This window comes from Apteryx mantelli, chromosome 18 (assembly GCF_036417845.1).
Source record: "Apteryx mantelli isolate bAptMan1 chromosome 18, bAptMan1.hap1, whole genome shotgun sequence".
Lineage (NCBI taxonomy): Eukaryota > Metazoa > Chordata > Aves > Apterygiformes > Apterygidae > Apteryx > Apteryx mantelli.
In genome coordinates, this window is record NC_089995.1 from 18,544,281 (window position 1) to 18,564,697 (window position 20,417).

The 20,417-nt window shown below is 63.1% G+C and overlaps 1 protein-coding gene across 1 annotated transcript; it reads right to left on the reverse strand.

The window, feature by feature from the left end:
* Positions 1 to 10,690: 10,690 nt before the first annotated feature.
* Positions 10,691 to 18,361, reverse strand: PSMF1 (proteasome inhibitor subunit 1). The gene is made up of 7 exons (XM_067307687.1): positions 18,167 to 18,361; positions 16,687 to 16,839; positions 15,934 to 16,016; positions 14,848 to 15,033; positions 13,276 to 13,329; positions 11,078 to 11,236; positions 10,691 to 10,929 (listed from the first exon to the last, which is right to left on the reverse strand). Exons 1-7 carry the CDS (start codon positions 18,293 to 18,295, stop codon positions 10,878 to 10,880), a joined length of 816 nt encoding a protein of 271 aa, XP_067163788.1. The 5' UTR covers positions 18,296 to 18,361; the 3' UTR covers positions 10,691 to 10,877.
* Between the last annotated feature and the right edge of the window lie 2,056 nt (positions 18,362 to 20,417).

Consider the following 20,417-nt stretch of genomic DNA (forward strand, 5'->3'; position numbering starts at 1 on the left):
TCACTCTGCCATGGGATGCTGCAAATACCGAAGAGGCAGGAAGGAAACTTTACCTCCGCGGCAGGGCTGGATCGGAGGCTGGCTCGGCCCGCCGGCACCGTAGAGCGGCAGCAGCCACGCGCACCCCAGCCGCCCTCCGGCCTTGCCCTTTCCGTGCTGCAAAAGGATGTGCTGGAGGGGACAGAGCCGTGTCCACAGCCTCCCCGGCTGACACCCGCTCTCTTTCTCCTCTGCCCCCTTGGGGCTGTTTGCTGTCTGCTTCACCGCCCCTGTTTAATCTCTTTTGCTGAATAGCAGCATCGCTGCCAGACACGCACATGTTCCCTGGCAGCCCTGTCCTGCCTCCCTCGCTCTGCTCTGCCCCCCAGGTCCCCTCGCTTCCTCCCACCTCTTTCTATTAATTCCCAAGCCCCGTCTCTCTTCCCTCCGAAGCTCCTGCAGATTCATTCCGAATTTTGGCAGTGCTGTCTCTGACCTTGGCTGTCTCCCTCCTCTCTTTGCTCCAGCGCTGGCAGCATACATCTTGGCTGTCTCCATCTCTCCTCCCCTTTCCTGGTGCCAGGGACCTGGGGACAGCGCGGTCCTTGCCAGCCTCGAGCCCTGCGCCGCCGGCCCGCGAAGGACCACGCAGCACTGGCCCAACCCGCAGCACCGGCCGGCCCCACGCTCGCGCGCTCCTTCCCCGTCTGTGCACGCAGGCACGTCCCGGCGGCACGGAGGTGTTTGCGTTCGCGTGAGGGTGAGCACACCGGTATCGCTGCCGCTATGTTTTTCTGCTTTTGCGAGTTTCACCCCTGGGGGAAGCAGCTGCCTCATTATTTCTGCAGCTCCGAGGCTTTGGGTTTCACCCCAGTGCCCCAAGGAGTCAGCGGCAGAAACGGCCAGCGAGATGCTGACTGAGGGGGACGCGCTCATGGGGTGCAGCGGGGGCTCCATCCAGCTGAGACCCCACCAGCTGTACCGCACCCCAGTTCCCCCACTGCTGGAAATGTCCTGGACACACCACCCAAGTCCCAACAAACCTACCTGCTCTGAGGGGCTTCAACACAAGCTGTACCCCGCGGAGATGGTCCCTCCTGAACCTTTTCCAGTCAGCCCAGCCACGACAAGCGCTTTGGAAGTCCCACGGACCTTGATGGCTTTTCCGAGGTCTCTTCAGCTGGAGGGACCGGCACATCTGGGCACTCACACCTCCATCCTCTGCACGGCTCGGGTCTGCCCGTGTCCCGGGGCGGGTGTCTCTGGCAGCGCTAACACCCCTCCGTCACTGGGGCAGGATATCCAGGAGGCCGAGCCCACATCCCTGCTCGCCATATCCCCAGCCTTATGGCGTTCCGACTGCCAAGCGGGTGCTCGGTGCTCTGGGTACGTGTGGGGGCACGGCGCCTTCTGGGAACGTTGGCCACTGGGTGCCACAAACCGGAGGCTTCACGGACTCTGCTCAGGAGCAGACCGGCGGCATTTCTGGTTTTTCCAGGGAATACGGCGATATCCAAAGGGCCTGTCCCCGGAGCTGGTGAGCTGTCCTCTCCTTCCCTCGCTGCCTGCACGGCTGTTCCCACGGCTGTGCCCACGTGCTCCAGATCCGCATTTGCACGCTGATGTGCCGTTTGGGACAATCTGTGTCCCGTGACCTGCTTGTCTCCAAACATCATCATCTTTCCCTGGAAGGAGGTTGGTATGAAAGCCTCTATAAATGCGGTTAACGTGTCAGGATGCACTTAGGTTTATTTTTAATTCTGCTTTGCCCTCAGCCTGGTTCTGGATGAGCCCCAGGGTACGGTGTGCTGGGAAGCTGCTGTGTTTTGACACAGCGCAAGGAGAAGAGATGGGAGGAGCGAGCAGGTGGCTCGCAGCAACGCAGCACAAAACCGACGGCAAGCTGTTAAAAGCAAACGAAGCGCACATCTACACCCCGGACACGGCAAAAGGCAGGGGCATACCCCCGGCGAGCCAGCTCGGAGAACGGCAGCGCCGCGACCCTGCCCGCGCCGGGGAGCGGAGGCGCTGCGGGTCTCATCCCCCCTCGGGCCGGGCAGCGCCTCTCGGCGGGACCCCGGGGGCGACCCCCAAACCCATTTTGCTGAATTAAACAAATAATTTAAATAGACATAAAACCTTCCCAGCACAGCTTGGAGGGACACAGAAAAAAATGCAAGAAAGCAGCTAAAAAAGCTAAAAATTATCCAGAGGTTAATCTTTAACAGAAATTTTAGAGCTTAAGCCAGAAGACGTTCGAGGAAGGATAACGCTAACGCATATCACTGATTTGAGCAGCAAAGGTACCAAGCCGAGCTCGTCCCCGACAGGACTGCGCCAGCGCTAATGCCAGCACGAATCCAGGCTGATTCTGTCTAGCTCCCAGGCTGCTTCCCACCGAACTGGCAAACGCGTCTCCTGCCTGCGCATCGCCGTCTGAGGGCTCTGAACCTTTTGATCAGTTTTAACTGAATTCGACAGAGGCCTCGCAGAGACCGAAGTCCCCACCGGTTCATGACACTGGTGGCAGGAGACGCCCGCGGTCCTGGCAGACAGCGGCAGGGAACGGCGAGCTGCCAGGACTCGTGGGGCACCACGGAGCGAGGACACGGGGCTGGGACGGTGGGCGCCGGCCCCACAGGCCTGGCTCCGCTGCCTCACAGCTCACCGGCACCAACGTCCCATCTAGCGCTATTCCCGACGCACTTTTGGAGACGCTCGAGAGATGCAAACGTGCCAAAACGAATGGGAATTTGATGGACAAAATCTTCCCGGCAGCTTTCACTAGCATCGCTCTCGGTCCCCATCTGCACCACCCGCTCCAGGCACGCTCCAGAAGCGCGAAGAGCACACGGCGTATTAACGAACCAGCTAAACGCCTGCTCCTGCCTGCAGGTCACCGCCAGGCTCAGGCCCGGATCTGTTTTCGGGTCAAAAAGCACTGCAGTGTGTGCGGTAATTCAAGCGCTCTGTGAAAAATGAAATAAATAGCCTGGGAAGAGGCGAGCGCGAAGCGGGGGCTCTGTGCCGGGGGCCCACGGCCACGGGGCAGAGGGGCCAGCAGGCTCCCCGTGGCGCCCCACACCGCGGGCTCTCGTGACCTTTGTCACCCGGGGCTGGAGCACGTAGCGCCTGGCCCCAACCCCGGGGCAAGTCCCGAAAGCTTCCCCAGCCTCAGAGGGATTTGGGACCGGGCCTGGCCCTTGTGGGGGCCCCCACCGCTGAGCAGGGCCACCGCACCCAGCCCCAGCTGCCCTGGGGCCCTGCGCTGCGTCCCCAGGCGCCCCCAGCACCCCACGGGCACGTCCTGCACCCTCCCTGATGCGTCCGTGGGCCCCCCAGGGTGGGCTCTGTGGGGAGGGGGCACGGAGGGTCCCGGTGCATCCCCGGAGCGTGATGCGCGTGTGCAACGCCGGGGCAGCCCCACTGTGCACGCACGTGTGTGTGCGTGTGCATCCCTGGAGCAGCCGCGTTTCGTTTGTGCATGCGTGTGCGCACCCCTGGGGAAGCCCCGCTGCACCCGTGTGTGTGTGTGTGTGTGTGTGTGTGTGTGTGTGTGTGTGTGCATCGCCGGGGCAGCCCCGTTGTGTGCGTGTGTGTGTGTGTGTGTGTGCGCGCAGCGCTGTGTGCACCCGCGGGGCCGGGCAGCTCGGGGGGCGCCCGCCGCCCTCCCCTCCCTGCCTCCCTCCCTCCCCTCCCGCCGCCGCGGCACCGGGCACCCGGTTGGGGTAGGCAGCCCGGCGCGGGGCCGGGGCCGGGGCCGGGGCCGGGGGGGGGCAGCTCGGCCCGGGAAAACCGGCGCGGCGGCAGCAGAGCGGCGCGGGGACGCGGGGCGGCGGCTCGGCGCGAGGAAGCGGAGGGGAGAAGCGGGCGCGGGGTGCCGGGGGCGGCGCTCACCTCTCGCCGCGCAGCGCCGGCGCCTCCATGGCGGAGCCGCGGAGCCCGGCCGAGGCGGCGGCGGCGGCGGGGGCGGCGGCGGGGGGGGGCGCGGGCGCGGGGCTGGCGCTGGCGCTGGGCTGCGCGCTGAGCGGCGCGGCGCTGGTGGTGCTGGCGGGCGCCGTGCCGCGGGCTGCTCGCCCCGACCCCGCCGTGCCGGCGCGGCAGATGGAGCGGCTGGAGGCGCGGGCGGCGCGGCTCCGCGCCCGCCTCGACCGCTGCACCGTGGCCGGGCTGGCGCTGCTGGCCCTGGGCGGGCTGCTGCTCGCCGCCCTGCTGCTCGCCGCCGCCGCCGCCCGCCGCCGCCGCGCCCGCGCCGCCCGCCGCGCCGGCGGCACCTACGGCTCGGTGCGCCTGCGGGTGCGGAGGGTGTCGGAGGGGGCGCAGGCCCTGCTCGAGAGCCAGCTCAGCCCGCTGCCGCCGCCCCCCGACGGCCAGGGCTCCTAGCCCTTCCCGGGCGCGGGGCCTTGCCCCGGGCGCGGGGGTGACGCAGCCTTCGGACCCCCCGCTGGCTCCCCGGACCCTTCCTGGACAGGGGTCGTGGCTGCGTGCACCCCCTGGACCCTTCCCGGACGGGGGTCGTGGCTGCGTGCACCCCCCGGACCCTTCCCGGACAGGAGTTGTACCCGCGTGCATCCCCTGGACCCTTCCCGGACAGGAGTCGTGGCTGCGTGCACCCCCCGGACCCTTCCCGGACGGGGGTCCTCCCTGCGTGCACCCCCCAGACCCTTCCCGGACAGGAGTCGTGGCTGCGTGCACCCCCCAGACCCTTCCCGGATGGGGGTCCTCCCTGCGTGCACCAGGGCAGCGCAGCCTTCAGACACCCCGCTCGCCGCCCGGCCCCTTCCCGGAGGAGGTTCATTCCCGCATGCACCGGGGCGACGCAGTGTTTGGAGTCCCCGCTCAGCCTGTCCCGGACGGGGGACCTACCCATGCGCGCTGGGGTGACGCAGCCTTCAGACGCCCCGCTCAGCCCTTCCCGGGATGGGGGTCCTACCACCAGCACCGGAGGGACATCGCCTTCAAGATGCCCACGGGATTTCCGTGCCACGGATGATCACTGCCTCCGGGGGCCGAGGCCCGGCCCGGCGCGGCCTGGATGGGAAGCGCAGCCCGAGCTCCTGACCGACCGCACAGGGCTGGTGGCTCCGTTTTGGGATGTAGCTTCTAATTTTCTGCTGCCAGTGACTTTTTTTTTTCAAGCAATAGTTTCTTGTAAAACAGCGTGGCGTAGAATTGGTGCTTTCATGGCTCCTGGCAGAGCGCGATGGCCAGCCGCACCGGGGGACGGACCTCCTCCAGCCCTGCCCCGCGCCGGCAAGCGGGACGAAGGCCTGGACACGCTCCCGCCAGCAGTCCCAGAACATCCTCCTCAAAGATCTCAGTGCTCTGGCCAGAGCAGAGAGAATAATTCACAAAGCTGTGAAAAAAATGTGGGTTTTCTTTTCCCCTTTTAAATAAGCAGCTCTGCCCCATCGGGGTGCCTGAGTGTGAGTCTTTGTGCTGATCACAACAGTCCTTGTCTGCAGCATGAAGGTGAAATTGCATCTCGGGAATTAAACATGAAGCATCATTAAAGCACAACGTTCTGCGGAAAGAAAAATCAGTACGAGCAGGATGCTGAGAAAGGGAAATAATTATCCCCTAAGAAAATGCAGATCAACAAAAGGTGGCCTTCGTCGTGAACCGCGACCTGTTTTTAATCCATTCCATAAATCACGTGCTTTAGATGTATTCAGGCGGAAACAAATTTCTCTAGACAGCCAGCAAGAGAGGAAAGTCATTTCCACGTGCGGTGCGACTGCCTGGCTCAGGTTTTATTTCAGGGCTTCCACAGCATCCCGCCACCCACCGGGTCTGCAGCCTGCTCCGCACTTTCGGTGCTCGGCTGCCCGTTCTTCTTTTCCGATGCTTTGCAGCCCATTCGTCCCGTTGCCGTCAGGACCCCGCGCCGGCACCTCCCATCCGCATTCCTGTTTATTAGAGGGTCCCCGGGAAGGACCTGAGGGGCCTCCCACGCTCGTCCGCTCTCCCGCGGGGCCACGGAGCGGCTCCTGCCCGCAGCCACGGAGCCCAGGCACGTTTCCCCGGGGCGGCAGGGCCGGGGTTGAAACGCACCGGTCTCCCTGGTGGCGCCTGCGCACCGAGCAGCCCTGTGTCCCCGGGGCGAAGGGGCTCAGCGGGACCCGGCACGGGAATCAAGGGCCGCTCCAGTGGGCGCCTTCGTTAGCAAGTAGCCTCCCCCCGGGGATGGAAAGTCCCTCGAGCAACTCTCGGTGCCGGCCGGCGCTGCAAGCCTGGTTCGGAGAGGAAACCCACTACGGGAAGAAAATCATCTCATCCTCATCAATTTTTTCTTGCTTTAAAAAAGATGGAAGGGGTCTTTAGATGATGAAAGGCTGAACCCGTTAGGAGGTTACATCTGCCGAACTCTTGCTTTGTGCGAGTGTAGGAAATATCCTTTCGTGCTATGGCGCGAGGCTGCTTAACGGACGTTGATGGAACGATGCTGTCATCGCTTTGTCAGTGTGTTAATGTATTATCCCTTAAGAAGGGCCTGGAGGATTTGGAGGGAAAAAAAACCCTCCTGATTGAAATATAAATATTTAAGGTGAATGAAGCGTATTGAGAAAGGAATTCCATTAAAGAGGCTCCACCATCAAAGTCTCTGGGACTGGAGAGTGATTTCATACAACGCCGCCGCTGGGTGCGGGCAGAGGGTAAGGCGGGATCCGTGCGAAGCCTTCGGCGGTGCAGCCAAGTGCCCAGCTCCCAGCGGGACGAACGGCCGCCGGGGCGGCTCTGCCCTCGCCGCAGCCGACTTCGCCCGTGTTTTCACTTCGCATCGGTTTGCGCTCGGCCTGGTGATGTCTTCATCTCGCTCGGGCGATGGCGGAGGGAAGCAGCGCAGCCAGCTCACGGCTATAAGCAGCTGAACAGCGGGCAAAGGGGTATTTAGGAAATGTTTAAAAATAGTGTAGAGCGGCGAGGAAAATCTGCCTGGGCAACGCGGTCCAAGGGCGATGCACCCTGCTGCCAGCCCGTCCTCGTCCCCCCGCTCCCCCGAGGCTCTGGGGACACCTCTGCCTGCGGGCAGCCGTTGGAGCAGGCGCGCGCCAGCATCTTTCCCCGCGTGCCAGGGCGCTGGCAGCGACCCGCCGAGCGGGCGCCGCCTCTCCCGTGTCCTCGACGGTGGTGAGCTAGTCTTGATTGCCATCATCTTCCTCAGACCTGCTGAAGTCACCCAAATTCCCAGGGTGGCAGCTGCCCCAGGGAGGGGGAAGTCGCCGCTGCCCCGGAGCGAGCGGGGAGCAGAGATGGGGCACGATAGGACGGGATGCGACGGTCACTGGGGCCGCAAGCGGTTTCCTGCTTGCTGCTGCGGGATCCTGGGGCCGGAGCATCATCTGCAGGGGGGGGGTCAGCAGCACCAACCGTGCTCGGGGACGGGGCGGGAAGGCGGATGGCCGAAGCCCTTCCAGGGATCCCAGACCATTGCCAACAGCCCAGCCGGCTCAGCCTCTCTTTACAGCCCCCCCGTGAAGTCACCTCAAGGTGCGCTGCTTAATTTGCTCCTTGGCACGTTAACGCTTCCAGGCATTTGCTTTAGCAGCAGCAAGGCCCCAGCTGGGACAGGGCTGCTGGACCCTCCCTGCAGCCCGGCCGCGACCGTGGCCCCCGCGCTCGGCGCTGTACAAACGCGCAGCAGAGGCGGCTGCTCTCCCGACTGCGCTTGGGAAAAGGGGTTTCTCCCCAGCCAGCAGCCCTGCAAACAGGGCGAGGGGTCTGCTCCGGACCGCTGCGGTTCATCCCCGCCAGGCCTCTGCCCTTAGATACTGAGTGAGCCGCAGGGATTTTGAGGAGTCTCCTGCCCCCCAGCTTTTTCCAACCCGGAGAGGAGGATCCTCACCTCCCCTGACCTTTCCTTCCTGGAGAGCAGACTCGTAGCCTCCCGGGAGGCCCAAAGCCTGGGCACAAGCCCTGCAACACCACTGTGACCATGCCTTTAACGCAGGGCACTTGTCCTCTTTTAAGACGTCTCCTTTCCCACCTGCTCCCCCAGCTGCACGGCACCCGGAGCCCGCTGGGGCCGGGCGCCGCAGACAAAAGATTGTTTATCAGGCCTCAGCCCAGCCTCTCCCGGCACCAGCTCGCTTTAATTAGCCCCATCAAAGCCAGCTGTGTCTCTCCCTCCAGAAAGGTTGCGGCACATGATTAATTCAGGCGGCAGCGAGCAGCCGCCTCCTGCAGAGGAGCCCGCGTCTGATAAGGCCAAAGCTCCCGAGCCGGCTGCAGCGGGGAGGTTTGGGCTTGGTGCAAGGTGCTGGGGACACTGGCGGCTGCAGGGCGAGCTGGGCCGCCCCGGGGGCACGGAGCAGGTTCGGCTCCGAGCTGTCGCATCCTGCCCTGCGTTCCCACGCTGTGATCTCCGACCAGGACCCCTGCGGCAGCCGCTGCGGCTCCGTGCGTCCCCACGGCCCTGCTGAATAAAGGGAGATTTCTCTCCTGAAATCCGCAGTGGTAGGACAACATCATGGGATCCCGAGCAGCCTTGGTTCCCCCGGCTTCCCTGGGAAGAGGAGGTGCTCGGTGCTTGGCAGGATCAAGCCTTGCGTTGGCAAGAGCTGCTCCTGCTGCCTCCTGGCCGAGCGCAGCTGTGGCAGGAGCCTCTCTTTGCCCTTCTCCCAGGGCAAAGCCGTAGGGCCGGCTCGGCCCAGCCCTGCTGGCCGCCCCGCGATGCTGGGTCTCCCTGGGGTGAGCTGCGGAGCGGGCGCAGCCGGAGCAGGGGGCTCTGCCGGGTCCCCCTCCCCGTCCCACCCGCGCTACAACAGCAGCCGCTGTGCCTGCCCAGGCCATGGGCATTGCCCGCCGGCCACCTGCGGGTTTCCAGGCGGGATTATCCAGTGAAAAGTGCCTGCTGGCCTCACAGACACGCAGCAGGGCTGCTACATCCCGTCGCGGGATGGAGCGGACAGGGTGCAAGGCACCGAGCCGGTGCGGCACAGGCTGCGGGGACACAGCAGACCCCTCGCTTGCACGCTCGAGCCGGCCCCAGCATGGGATTTCTCCCCCCCGGTCCTCCCTGCTCCCGTCTGCGCGCAGCCCAAGGTCGCTGAGGCTGTAAATTCAGCTGTTATTAGCTGCGTTTGTAGGCAAAGGAGTTTAAAAGGGAAAAGCTCCTGGGGAAAAGAGACAGACAAAGGGGATTGCTTCCCCCTTTTTATTTATGTCTGCGCCGCTGCGCGCAGCGTAACGACAGCACTCAATACCCCGGAGAGCCAATTACCGCAAGCAGCGTAGCCAGCGCCAAAGCCGGGCTGCTCTCGACTTAATTTTCTTAATACAGTCACATTGTCTTGGAAAAGTGCTGCAGCTCGGGGGACGGTACAAAGCTGGTTCGCAGCGTGAATCCTCCGTGCCGTGCCGGAGACGGCGGGAGCAGCTGGGGCGGAGCAAGGCGGGAGCGGTGCTCCCGTCGTCGCAGGAGCCCAAGGGCACCTTCAGGGTTTTGCTTCCCGCAGGCAGCGAGAAGGGGGCTGCCGCCTGGCCACCCCCACCAAGCGCCAACACCGCATGTTATCAGGTTTTTATTTTAAACTCATGAACATCCTTCAAAAAAAAAATAACAAAAGTCAGACCACGAGAAGAAAAAACAACACGACCCCCGGACAAAACAGACAAGTCGCAGCCCCGAAACTCACTGGCGCTGGGGGAGCCATGGGAAAGGGAGGGGGTTCAGAAAGAGCGTAGGAGCCTGGGCCACGCAGAGCTCATCCCGTCCCTCCAGCCGCCCGGGAGGCTCCCGCCCTCGCCCTGCCCCTCCGCGCTGCTTGGGACGCGGCAGCACAAATCCAGCTGGGCACAGCCTGGAGGGGAGAACCACCCTGGCAGACACCGGCCTTGTGCAATGCGACTAATCGCAGGGACGCGCGTTCCTGCAAACCCCTTTCGCAAAGCAAATCCCACAGCTGAGCGACTCCTTTCCGTGCACCGCCAAAACGGCCCCGGGTCTGCGCTGGGCTCAGCTCTGCCGAGCGACTCGGCACGGCCAAGCCCAGAGAGCCGACACCAGCCACGGCAGGTCGCGCAGGTAATGAGCACCCTCTTCCAGCCCAGCCTCGCCGTGGTGCCGACGGACAGCCCTTGTGCCACTGCCTGTCTGTGGGGGTTTCGCTGGCACCCTGGGGATTGAAAACAACAGGACTACAGGGAAGAGAGGGCGCAAGGTGGGGCCAGGAATTACATAGGTCTCTTACGTCTCCTCTCATGTAAATTTAAGGCTTTGCTGTTGGTTCCCTTTAAACCCAGTGGCCATAGGGGCCACGGGCACAGCCACGTGGAAGCCGATCTCAGCCGGTGCTGGCGGTCTGCCCGCGGCCACCCCGCAGGAGGGGCTGCCAGCCCTTCCTGCCGTCAGCCCTTCGCTTGGCTCACTGGAAGGGCTCAGAGGGAGAAAGAACGTGAGAGAAACCATCGCTGGGAGCCCGTTCAGGCTGCTACCTTCAGCAAGGCTATTGCAGCTCCTCAGCGTGGAGGCGGCAAGAGGCCAGCTCCATCCTTAGCCACAACCGCTTGCGTAACCCCAGTGGCAAAAGCGGTGCCGCCCTGGAGAGGCAGAGGAGGAAAGCTCCTAACGACCCGGGCAACTCTCGGAGCACCGCTCCGCACCCCGTGCTGCCGTCTGGTCCACGGCAGGTGCATTTCAGCCAAGCGCAAATGGCTGGGGACCTTCAGAGTAGTACGAAAAGAAACAAGATAAACCTACTGTCTCCTCTTCTGTTCAACACATATGGAAACCTTTATAGCTCGTCGGAAACATGGGTCACCCCGTGTGGGGAGAGGAAAAACACTGTTGGAAAGATTGAAGTCCACCAAACAGCTGAGCGACGGCGTGAAAGTATTTCTGCTTCTCAGGAAATTTTTCTCACTGAAGCCAGCTGAGAAACCATGTGCCAGACGCCTCACATGAACATGTCCTCATAGCCTGGAGGGGGAAGGTGGTCTGGATTTGGCCTGGAAAGGAATTTAGAGCAGAGTTAAATCAGGAGGGAGAGCTCAGGCCCTCAGCAACAGGGATGAGCCAGGAGATGGAGGGCTAGACTGTGAAGAGCAGGCTGTCGCCCTCACCGCAGGGGCTGCACAGGCATGCCCAAATACCTACCCGGATGTGTTGGCCCCTAACGGACCAAAGGGGTCAAATCTGGCACCTGGTGGAACTGCTCCTGGGGGAAGCCGGCTTGGGAGACCTGCAGATGGGTCTAGGCCAGGCCGTGGGAACCCAGATCTGAGAGGATCAACGATCATTCCTCCACCCCGACCTCTGGGGAGAAGAAAGGCAGAAAGGTGAGGGAGGAGCAAGCAGCCGCCCTGGTCCAGACTCTGCTGCAGGAATGCCGGTCAGCAGGAATCCGGGATTAAACCGAGACACGCCACACGGAGTGCATGGGATCTAACACATCGAACATGCGCCAGGACAACCCAGCAAGACAAGCGCACGGCAACAAGGCAAAGAGCCCTTCACAGGTGCGCGTGCGCGAAGGAGCGCTGGTGCACGGCAGATCCTCGTCCCCAAGGTGGCTGCTGTCTGCCGCGGGAGGCAACCCGAACGCATTACGCCTTGCTCCTAGCGGCGGTTATCACAGCCCTGCAGGCCTGCCCACAACACACGGTCAGAGGCGGGATGCGAATCGTGGCTCAACATCACGCTCAACATCGTGCCGAGGCGGCAGCCCTATGGCTGTAGCACGCACGCCCAAGCCAGGGCACCGTCACGTCAGCAAACACCAAAGTCCAGCTGGAAACATGCACGGGAAAACAGCAGCCCTCTGCTCCGCCTGCCCCACTTGCTTTCCACAGTGCCAAGGACAAAACAGACACCTGGGTTTCCCTCAGCTGCCGGGAGAACAGGCTGGAACAGCAACTTCCCTCCTCCTCCGGTTCCTGCAAGGAGCTGCCCTGATTTAGGGGATCGGCAATGGCTGGGTAAGTTCCCTGGCTGCCTGCTGACCGTGCTCCGGGGGAACCGTCGGACACCGGCTCGCAATGCCGTCTCCGCTCTCTGCTCTCCCTGGGCGAGTGTTACATCCTGCCCCTGCACAGTGTTGCAAGAGCTCGCAGGCCCGGCCGCAGCTCCCACAGCCTTTCCAAAGAACTGCCTGGAAGTCATTTGCTGGCCGCAGCGGCTCCTCGGAGCTGCCCCATGCTGCGAGTGCCATTCTTCATGGTCGGCTTTGTGCAAATTCGGCTGGAGCCTCTGGACACCGCTACCATCATGCAAGTCATTAACAGCCGTGCTAATGAGTTCCATTACGCCAGGCTGGCTGCCCAAAGCGCCCCGGGACAGCCCAGCCCCACAAGCATATGCCTGGGAGTCTGCATCTCCAGCCCCGGCTCTGGCAGGTGTCAGCGCACAAATCTGCTTCCATTTACAATCTTTTTTGTCCTTTACAGAGAAACTTCTGGTGAAGGGCTGGAGGCAGTTAGAGAAACAGGGTTCCCCCACAACTGAAACCCCTCTCCTTGTGCTATCAGGTTTCCTTCCAGCCACCCAGACTCCAGGCCTCTCGTTCCAGCAGGGCAGGACATTTTTAGCTGGCCCTTTTCTAGCCAAACCCTTGGAGAACTATCTTGCAAGAGGGAAAAAATGCGATCCCCATAGGACAGCAGTTCCAAACAGGACTCCCATGGGCCGTGGGATGCTCTGCAATGATTCCAAGAGCTGTTTTTTGTCTGACTATGTGCTTTTAATGGGAATGGAAAATGACAGGTTCTCCTTCCCCAACCAAACCAAAGACCCAGAGAGAGATGCGTGTAGAGCGCTCCTCCAGACAGCCCTGCCTCTGCCCAGGCTCCCTCCAGCATCCCTGCTCTCAAGTGCCTCAGACAGCCTGGAGGTTCGCAACCAGGACTTGAGAATCTGTGGGCTCAGATTTAAGCCTCCCCTTCTACAGACTGCTGGGCTGCAGACACAGCAGCTGGTAACATTTTATATTAGAGGCTTACATTCACTTAACGATGTATTCAGCTTTGATTGACTGAAGGAATTACTGCATTTTAAATGAATACAAGCTGATTATTAAACAGACACAGATTGCAACCTATCATCTATGCAAGAGACAGGATCTTATTACGATATTAGAACCATATTGAGGTTTAGCAACTGTCAATTGGTCCCTTGCAATTTACACACAGTAACTGTCTCATTACAGTCTGCACTTGGAGACACTTCACGGGATGCCTGACCCGGGCAGCTTTCAGCTATTGCAGGGAAGGTCCCCAGCCACCCCCACCCGCAGCGAGGGCAGAGCGGGGACATGCTCCCCAGGCAGGCGAAGCACCACCTCTCCCAGCCGTACTCACCCCAAAGGATCCAGGTCTTCCCCACCAACAGAGAAGGGGCCCATGGGGGAAGGCCTGAAACACAAGACAGTGAGCGAGATTTTGGCCAAGGGGAGAGACGGGCCACACAGAGCTAGAGGGAAAGAGCACGCAAACGTCGACAGGGCAGCGCAGCCAGCGTGTTTGCTGTGCGTGCTTCTCCACCGCAAGAGCGCTGGCTCCACACTGCAGCCCACACCGCAAATCCAAGGGACTCTGGGTGACCGAGGGCTCCCGTGTGAACAGGCTGGCATTAGGAGAACCCACTCCGTGCCTAGGACACGGCGTTCTCTGCTCTGGGGTGCAGCCGGGTGTGGACGCCAGCGTGCGTGGCAGGCTTGTGGGAAGCTTGCTGAGATGAAGGGTGCCCTACTGTTCCCACTGCTCTGGGTGGGAGCTATCCGTTTCCATGCCAGGGGCTCCCCGCGCAGCGCCGGCCTAGGCCAGGCTCTCCACCACCTCCCAGCCAGCTACACAAAGACAGCCCCGCTTCCAGGAGCGCGAGGACGCCGGGGCGGGGAGCCTGCAGCCAGCTGTCACGTCTGTCTCCTTGCCAATAACATGTGCCAGCGACGCGGTTTCAGAGCCAGGTCTAGCCCCAGCCTGTCTGCCCACGGGCACCCTGCGCCTCCCTGGGGAGTATCTGGCACCCTGAGCGGCCCTGAGCACTGGTGAACAGCAACGGGGTTAAAGGAACATGGGGTGACATGCAGGACAGGAGCCACGGCCAGTCCCCCAGGGATGCAGAGCCGCTGTGGTGCCTCCGACTTCTAGCCAAAGGGGATTAGAGCTTGAGGGAACCTGCCTGCCAAGTACGAGGGATGGCTGGGCACAAAGGGACCAGGGACGGTGAAGTGAGTGTAGCATGTCCCCTTGACTCGGCTTTGCCAGCAAAGGGTTTCAAAGGGGATGCAAGAAGAGGTCTCTGTTCCCCGGCACGGGGCCGCACACCTCCTTGCCTTGCCCCAAGCTCCAGCCAGGGGGATGGTGCGAGGCAGAGAGCTTTGCACCCACCACACCCCCTCTCCCTCTCTGCTGTGAGCACAGTCCCCGCAGCTCTGCCAGAGCCCATGGCCCGAACTGGCACCCGGAGCCCTCGTTTCCCTCCTGGAGGCTGCTCAGCCCTGTGACAGCGCTGCCTTTCCCATTGCCGTCCCTTCTCTGCCAGCTGCCAGAGCCCTGACGGTCCCTCAGCCAGCGCTGAGCAAGGCCTCTCTCCTCCCATCCCACACCTTCCCCCAGGCCCTGCACTCCGCCCTGTCCCTCCTGCGTTGGCGGGTCTCCAGCTAAATCCCCAGGCAGTGCTGGAGGAGCGTTGAACCAACAGACAGCTCCTGAACAGGCCTTCCCTCAAAGAGCAGCTTAAAATTAAACCAAGGCAGGCGGCCAGTGAGCCTGGAACTGGCTGGGAAGGCCTGGATGCCCTTCACTCCCCGTCCCACACGTGCAAGATGGAGATCTCCAACAGGGAGGGAGCAGACATGGAATTTAGAGAGACCAGGACCACGTCCCATCTAATGGAGGACAGGGAGCAGCTGCCCGCTCTTTACTCACCAGGACGGCTCTCTTGTGCCTGCCGGCTGCCGGGGAGGGACCCTGAGAGGGTCGTAGTCCCGGGGGAAGGCAGGATCCTTCTTCTCAGCCTGGGGCTCCTTTTTGGCCTTTTCTGTGGGGGCCCCAAAGGGGGCAATGATGCCCGAAGCAATCCTCGTCTTCAGCTCCTCGGTGTTCTTGTACACCCTGCAGGGAGGAGAGGAGAGGCTGTGGGCTGGGGAGGCCAGAGCACCCACGGCTGCAAGGGTGCTGACCGTGAGGAGCTTTGAGAGGGGTCGCAAGGGGATGGATGCGTGCATAACAACTCTGGCACATGCATGCTGTGTCCCCAGCTGGCAGCATGGAGGGGACAGGAAGGGAAGAGGAAGAGCGTGCAGTGGCACCAAGGCCCATTCGAGAGGGCAGAAGTGCCATCCAGCCCAGGGGGACCCCTTGTGCTGTGGCCACAGCCCAATCAAGTCTGCTTTGGAGGAAAGGAGAGGACGTGGCAGCGTGTCTTGCTTCCCTGTGGATTCCCTGGTGTCTATAAAGGCCTGTGTCCACCCTGCAGCCTCCCCCTCAGCAGAAGGGCGTAGCACCGTCCCCCCTACCCAGCTGCATGGCACAAGGAACGAGCTCTCTGGCACGCTGTCGCTGTGAACGCATGCGGGAAGCAACCACCAGGTTCAAAAAGGACAAGGGAGAGGGAAGAAATGGGCAGACAGGCTGGCACGCCGTCTGGACCGTGGTGTCTGGGGCTGGTTGAAGCTGTCATCACCCTCGGGCAGTGTTCACCCAGCACGGACAGGCAGTCAGTGCTCTGGAAATAAAAGCGCTGGGCTGGCCAGGGCCTGTTCCCAGGGGGGTAGCTCTCCCCTGGGCTCTGACCCAAAAGACTACAGACCCCTAAATCTCTTTCCTGCCAACAGCTCAGAGGCGGGGAGGGAAAGCTGGCTGCCTTTCAGGGCTGGCCGACATGCCCTGGGTTTGTCCTGGAGAGGAGAGTCCTCCAGCCTCCTCCTCATGTGCTCTCTGTTCCCACCTGTCCCCTCTCCCCATGCCAACGGGACATTTTCTCCTGCGTAAAATGCTGGAGATGGAGATTACTTGTGGAAATCGTCCAGGTGCTCAGGGTTGATGTAATCGGCCACCGTCAAGGTCACATCTGCCACCTTCTGAGAGCTGCGATCCTACAAAGGAGAGGTGAAACAGGGAGTCAGCAGCCAGGCAGAATCGGGAATGAGGGAGGGAGCAGGTGTGACCACAGGCGAGGTCTCGGGACACACAAGGAATGGGGCTCGCCTGATGCCTGCCCACATCACTGTGCAGTGCCTGAATCCCAGGAGCAAACGAACTCCAGTGCCCAGCGAGGCTCCCTGCTGGCTCCCCCAGCCTGGGCTGTAAAGGGTCAAAGACAGAAATCCTGTGCCACAGCCTGGGGCCACGGCATGGGGCAAAAAATCCCTGGGCAGGTGCTCAGTAGGGACAGGGCAAGGATCCAGGATCTGGACACACATCCTGACCTGGAAAAGGGCACAAAAGGGGCAGCTCCTGGGCCAGTGTGTGCAAAGCAAACTGCATCCCTGTCCTGATGCAGCTGATACTTGAGCAGCCACATGCGCCACTACACAGGCAGGTTTGCAGATCACAACTTATTGCTTTACAGCCACTGGGTCTGCCCCATGCGAACTCCACGGTCGGGACAAATGAGGAACAAATGCTGCCGCAAGGTCTAACAAGCAGAAGCAAAACATTTTAAAAATGGGCCCTGCTGTTCCTTGCACCCAGGGCATTTTGGATGACAGTGACTGCTGCACCGGGAGGACCACAAAGCCTGCAGGGACCAGCCCTGATGCTCACCATGACATTGAGGATCATGCTGTCTTCCACCATGATTGCCTTCAGCAGCAGCTCGCGGGAATCGTCCGTGGACTTGTACCGCAGCGTATACAGCTCCTTGTTGGCCTGCCAGCCGGCTGGCAGCAGTTCTGACTTCCTTTCATCAGGACCTGGCTGCAAGAAGATGGACATGCTGCTGAGACCCTGACCACCGGCCCAAATTGCTGCAGGGCCAGGGAAACCTGTCCTGGCCGCGTGGAGGGATCTGGGAGGAGATCTAGGCTTCCTGCAGGGATCCCTCCGTGCCTTCAAGGGCTTGACTGCGGGAGCAGGGCCCGATCGCCAGTGCACAGGGCCTGCCAGCCCCCCACGGCCCCCTGCGCCGGAGCAGGAGGGGACACAACCACCCTTTGCCGACCGAGAAGACGCAGATGGGGGGACGATGCTCTTTGCAGCCTGGCACCTCTCGACCCCCCAGCGTGGGATGCGGCCGCCCAAGGAAATGTCACCCCATTGCGCCAGCCCCAGGGTGGTCGCTGCCGGGGGGGGGTACTGCCGCCGGCTGTCCCCTCCCTGGCCACCCGGGTGTTTCTCGGCTGGGACAGCGCCCTGCACCCTGGCCACTGCCTGTCCCCAGCCCCGCACCGGGTGCCCCCAGCATGGGACCCCCGCCAGCACCACACCAGCCCCCCAACCCAGGGACCCCCCTGCACTGAGGGCTCCTCCTGGGAGTACTCCACTGGGTCCCCCCCCACTGAGAACTGAGACCCCCCCCCCCAGCACCAGAAGCCCCCTGAGCACTGGGTCCCCTCTGAGCACCAAGACCCCTCCCGAACACTGAGGACCACCCCCAGTGAGCACTGGTGCCCCCCGAGCACTGGGACCCCCCCCCAGCACCGGGACACCCCCCCAAGCACTGGGACACCCCTAATCACTGCACCGGACCCCTTCCCAGTACCGCACTAGGGCCCCCAACACTGCTCCCCCCCCCAGCACCAGGACCCCCCACAAGCACTGGGACCCTCCACGAGCACCGGGACCCCCCCGAACTGAGACACCTCCCCAGCACCGGGACCCCCCCGAGTACCGGGACCCCCCCAGCACCGCACCATCCCCCTGCCTGGTCCCGCACTAGGGGTCCCAGCACCGCCCCCCCCCTTCAGCACCGGGAGCCCCCCCAGCACCGGGACACCCCGCGAACACCGGGACCCCCCCAGCACCCCCTCGAGCACCGGGACCCCCCCAGCACCGCCCCGTCCCCATTCCCGATACCGCACTAGGGCCCCCAGCACCGCCCCCCCCCCAGCACCGGGAGCCCCCCAACGCCCCCCCCCAGCACCGGGGCCCCTCCTGCCCCCCGGCCCCCCACGGCGGCGGCGGAGGCCCCGGCAGGCGCCGGGCCGGGGCTCGGCGGCGGCGGCTCGGCGGCCGGGAAAGGCCGGGGCCTGGCGGGGCCTGGCGGGGCCTGGCGGGGCCCGGCGGGGCCGGGGCCCGGCGGTACCTGCTCGCCGGCGCCCAGGCAGCGGTAGCCGTGCCGCACCAGCTCCCAGTGGATGCCGCAGAGCAGCGCGTCCTGCGGGCAGGAGATGGCGGCCCGCGCCGAGGCGTAGAGCGCCTCCAGCCCCGCCATGGCGCCGCTCCGCGCCGAGCAGCGAGCAGCGAGCAGCGAGCAGGCGCGGGGCCCGCGGCGGCGCCGGGGCTGGGCCGCGCCGGGGCCGCTCTGCGGGGAGACCGCGAGGGCCGCGCCGCGCCGGGGGGCTGCGCTGAGGGCCGCGCCGCGCCGGGGGGGGATCAGGCTGCGCTGTGGGGGCCGGGCTCAGGTGTGGGGCCGGGCTGTGGGGCCTAGTGTGGGCTGTGGGGCCGGGCTAAGCTGTGGGGCCGGGCTGAGCTGTGGGGCTGGGCTGTGGGGCCCAGACTCAGTTTTGGGGCCGGGCTGTGGGGCCTAGTTTGGGCTGTGGGGCCGGGCTAAGCTGTGGGGCCAAGGCCAGGCTGTGGGGCCAGGCTATGGGTCAGGCTGTGGGATCCAGGGTCAGGTGTGGGGCTGGGCTATGGGCTGGGCTGTAGGGTCCAGTTCAGTGTGTGTGGGGGGGCAGACTGTGGGGCTGGGCTATGGACTGAGCTGTGGGGCCAGGCTCAGTTGTAGGGCTGGACTATGGGGCTGGGTTGTGGGGTCGAGCTATGGGCCAGGCTCTGGGGCTGGGCTGTGGGCCAGACTGTGGGGTCCAGGCTGGGCTGTAGGGCTGGGCTGTGGGGCCCAGGCTCAGTTGTGGGGCCAGGCAATGGGCCAGGCTGTGGGGCCCAGGCTGGGCTGTGGATCAGGCTGTGGGGCCCAGGCTCAGTTGTGGGGCCAGGCGATGGGCCGGGCTGTGGGGCCCAGGCTCAGTTGTGGGGCTGGGCTATGGGGCCCAGTCCATCGGCACGCGCAGCCCCGTGCTGCCCTGTGCCACGTCCCGCCGGCACAGGCCCCTGCAGGGAGCTGGGGGGTCCCGGTGGCGGCAGAGCCTTTCCAGGGACCAGCGCCCCGGCCGGGGGCCGCGCACGCTAGAGGGCCCTCGTCCCTCGCGCAGCACCGCCGGTGCCTCCGGCCTCAGCGGCGCTGGGGATCCTGCTGTGCCCGGAGGGACCCGCCGATGGTCCTGGTTCCCCCGGCCCGCTGCCCGGCCGGTGGTTCCTCCCTGGAGCCCGACTCAGCAGCCTCGGCGCATGCCGGTGCCAGTTTCCCAAACGGGAATTAATTAGGGCTTCCTGCGCTGCCGGGGCCATCGCGCAGCCTTGTGCGTGCCGCCGTGGGGCTGGGGGCCGGCGAATCCCTGCAAGACCCTGGCAGCACCTCGCCTCTGGGCCGGCTAATAGCTTCCATCCGGCCCCCGCATCCCTTTTGCGCCTCCCTGCCGGCTGCCGCAGAAACTCCTTCCTCATCCTCCACCTGCCGCTCTGCGGGGTCTGTGGGGCTGCTCAGACCTTCTCCCTCGTTAGCTCCCTGCACAGCAGATCGTTTGATATGATTTATTTTTCTCGGCGCCTTTCCTTGTCGCTGGTTTCTGCTTTGCAGGATTGACCTGTTTTTCCCCATCTCCTCGGAGTGTTAAAAGGGAACCAAAGAGTTTCTTAAAAAAATATATATATATAACCACCCAACCGAGCAAACCGGGCAGGCCATGTCTGCAGGGGCTGGGAGGGACATCGTGTTCCACCTGCAACACAGCGAAGAAAAGCCACCGCCGGTAACATTGCTGCCGCATCAGGTTTTCTAGTGACCTGCCAGGATATAACCGGCGATGCAGCTCCAGTCCTTCCGCTCCAGTGAACTGGGGTTATTTGCAGCCTGGGGCTGATGTGTTCCCTCTGATATCATGGGGCTTGTCTTTTTTTCCGAGAAATTTAGTACTTCTTCATGCACAAGACAAATTTGTGGGGGGGGGAACGCTCATTTGCATTCATAATTGCTCCCTTTTGGATGTGGGTCTGGAAATTGCGTACGTGGAAGGGCTCGCTCTAGTAATTTCCATATGCCATTACGCCGCTTGGCTGTGCAGCGTGGTCACAGGATCTCCAAAGCGGGCATGTGTTTGAGCCGTGCGGTTGGGAGTCTCGCCTGGTTGAGATCTGCCCGTCTGTGTTTTCCCACTTCCTGGTGTTTTTCTGCAGCCCGGGCTCTTCCTAACCAAGAGTCAGCCTGTGACCAAAGCGTTTGCTGACCAAGTTATTAAAAAGACAGAAGAATCGTGCAGCGTGCATTCAAACGCGCTCTT

What these genes read in the sequence shown, in the direction of transcription:
- PSMF1 (XM_067307687.1), bottom strand. Translation starts at nt 18,295, where the DNA reads ATGGCGGGGCTGGAGGCGCTCTACGCCTCGGCGCGGGCCGCCATCTCC. An exon ending in GCCTGGGCGCCGGCGAGCAG is followed by an intron (nt 16,840 to 18,166) that starts GTACCGCCGGGC and finishes ATCTTCTTGCAG; the next exon opens with CCAGGTCCTGATGAAAGGAA. An exon ending in GGCACAAGAGAGCCGTCCTG is followed by an intron (nt 13,330 to 14,847) that starts GTGAGTAAAGAG and finishes CTTGTGTTTCAG; the next exon opens with GCCTTCCCCCATGGGCCCCT.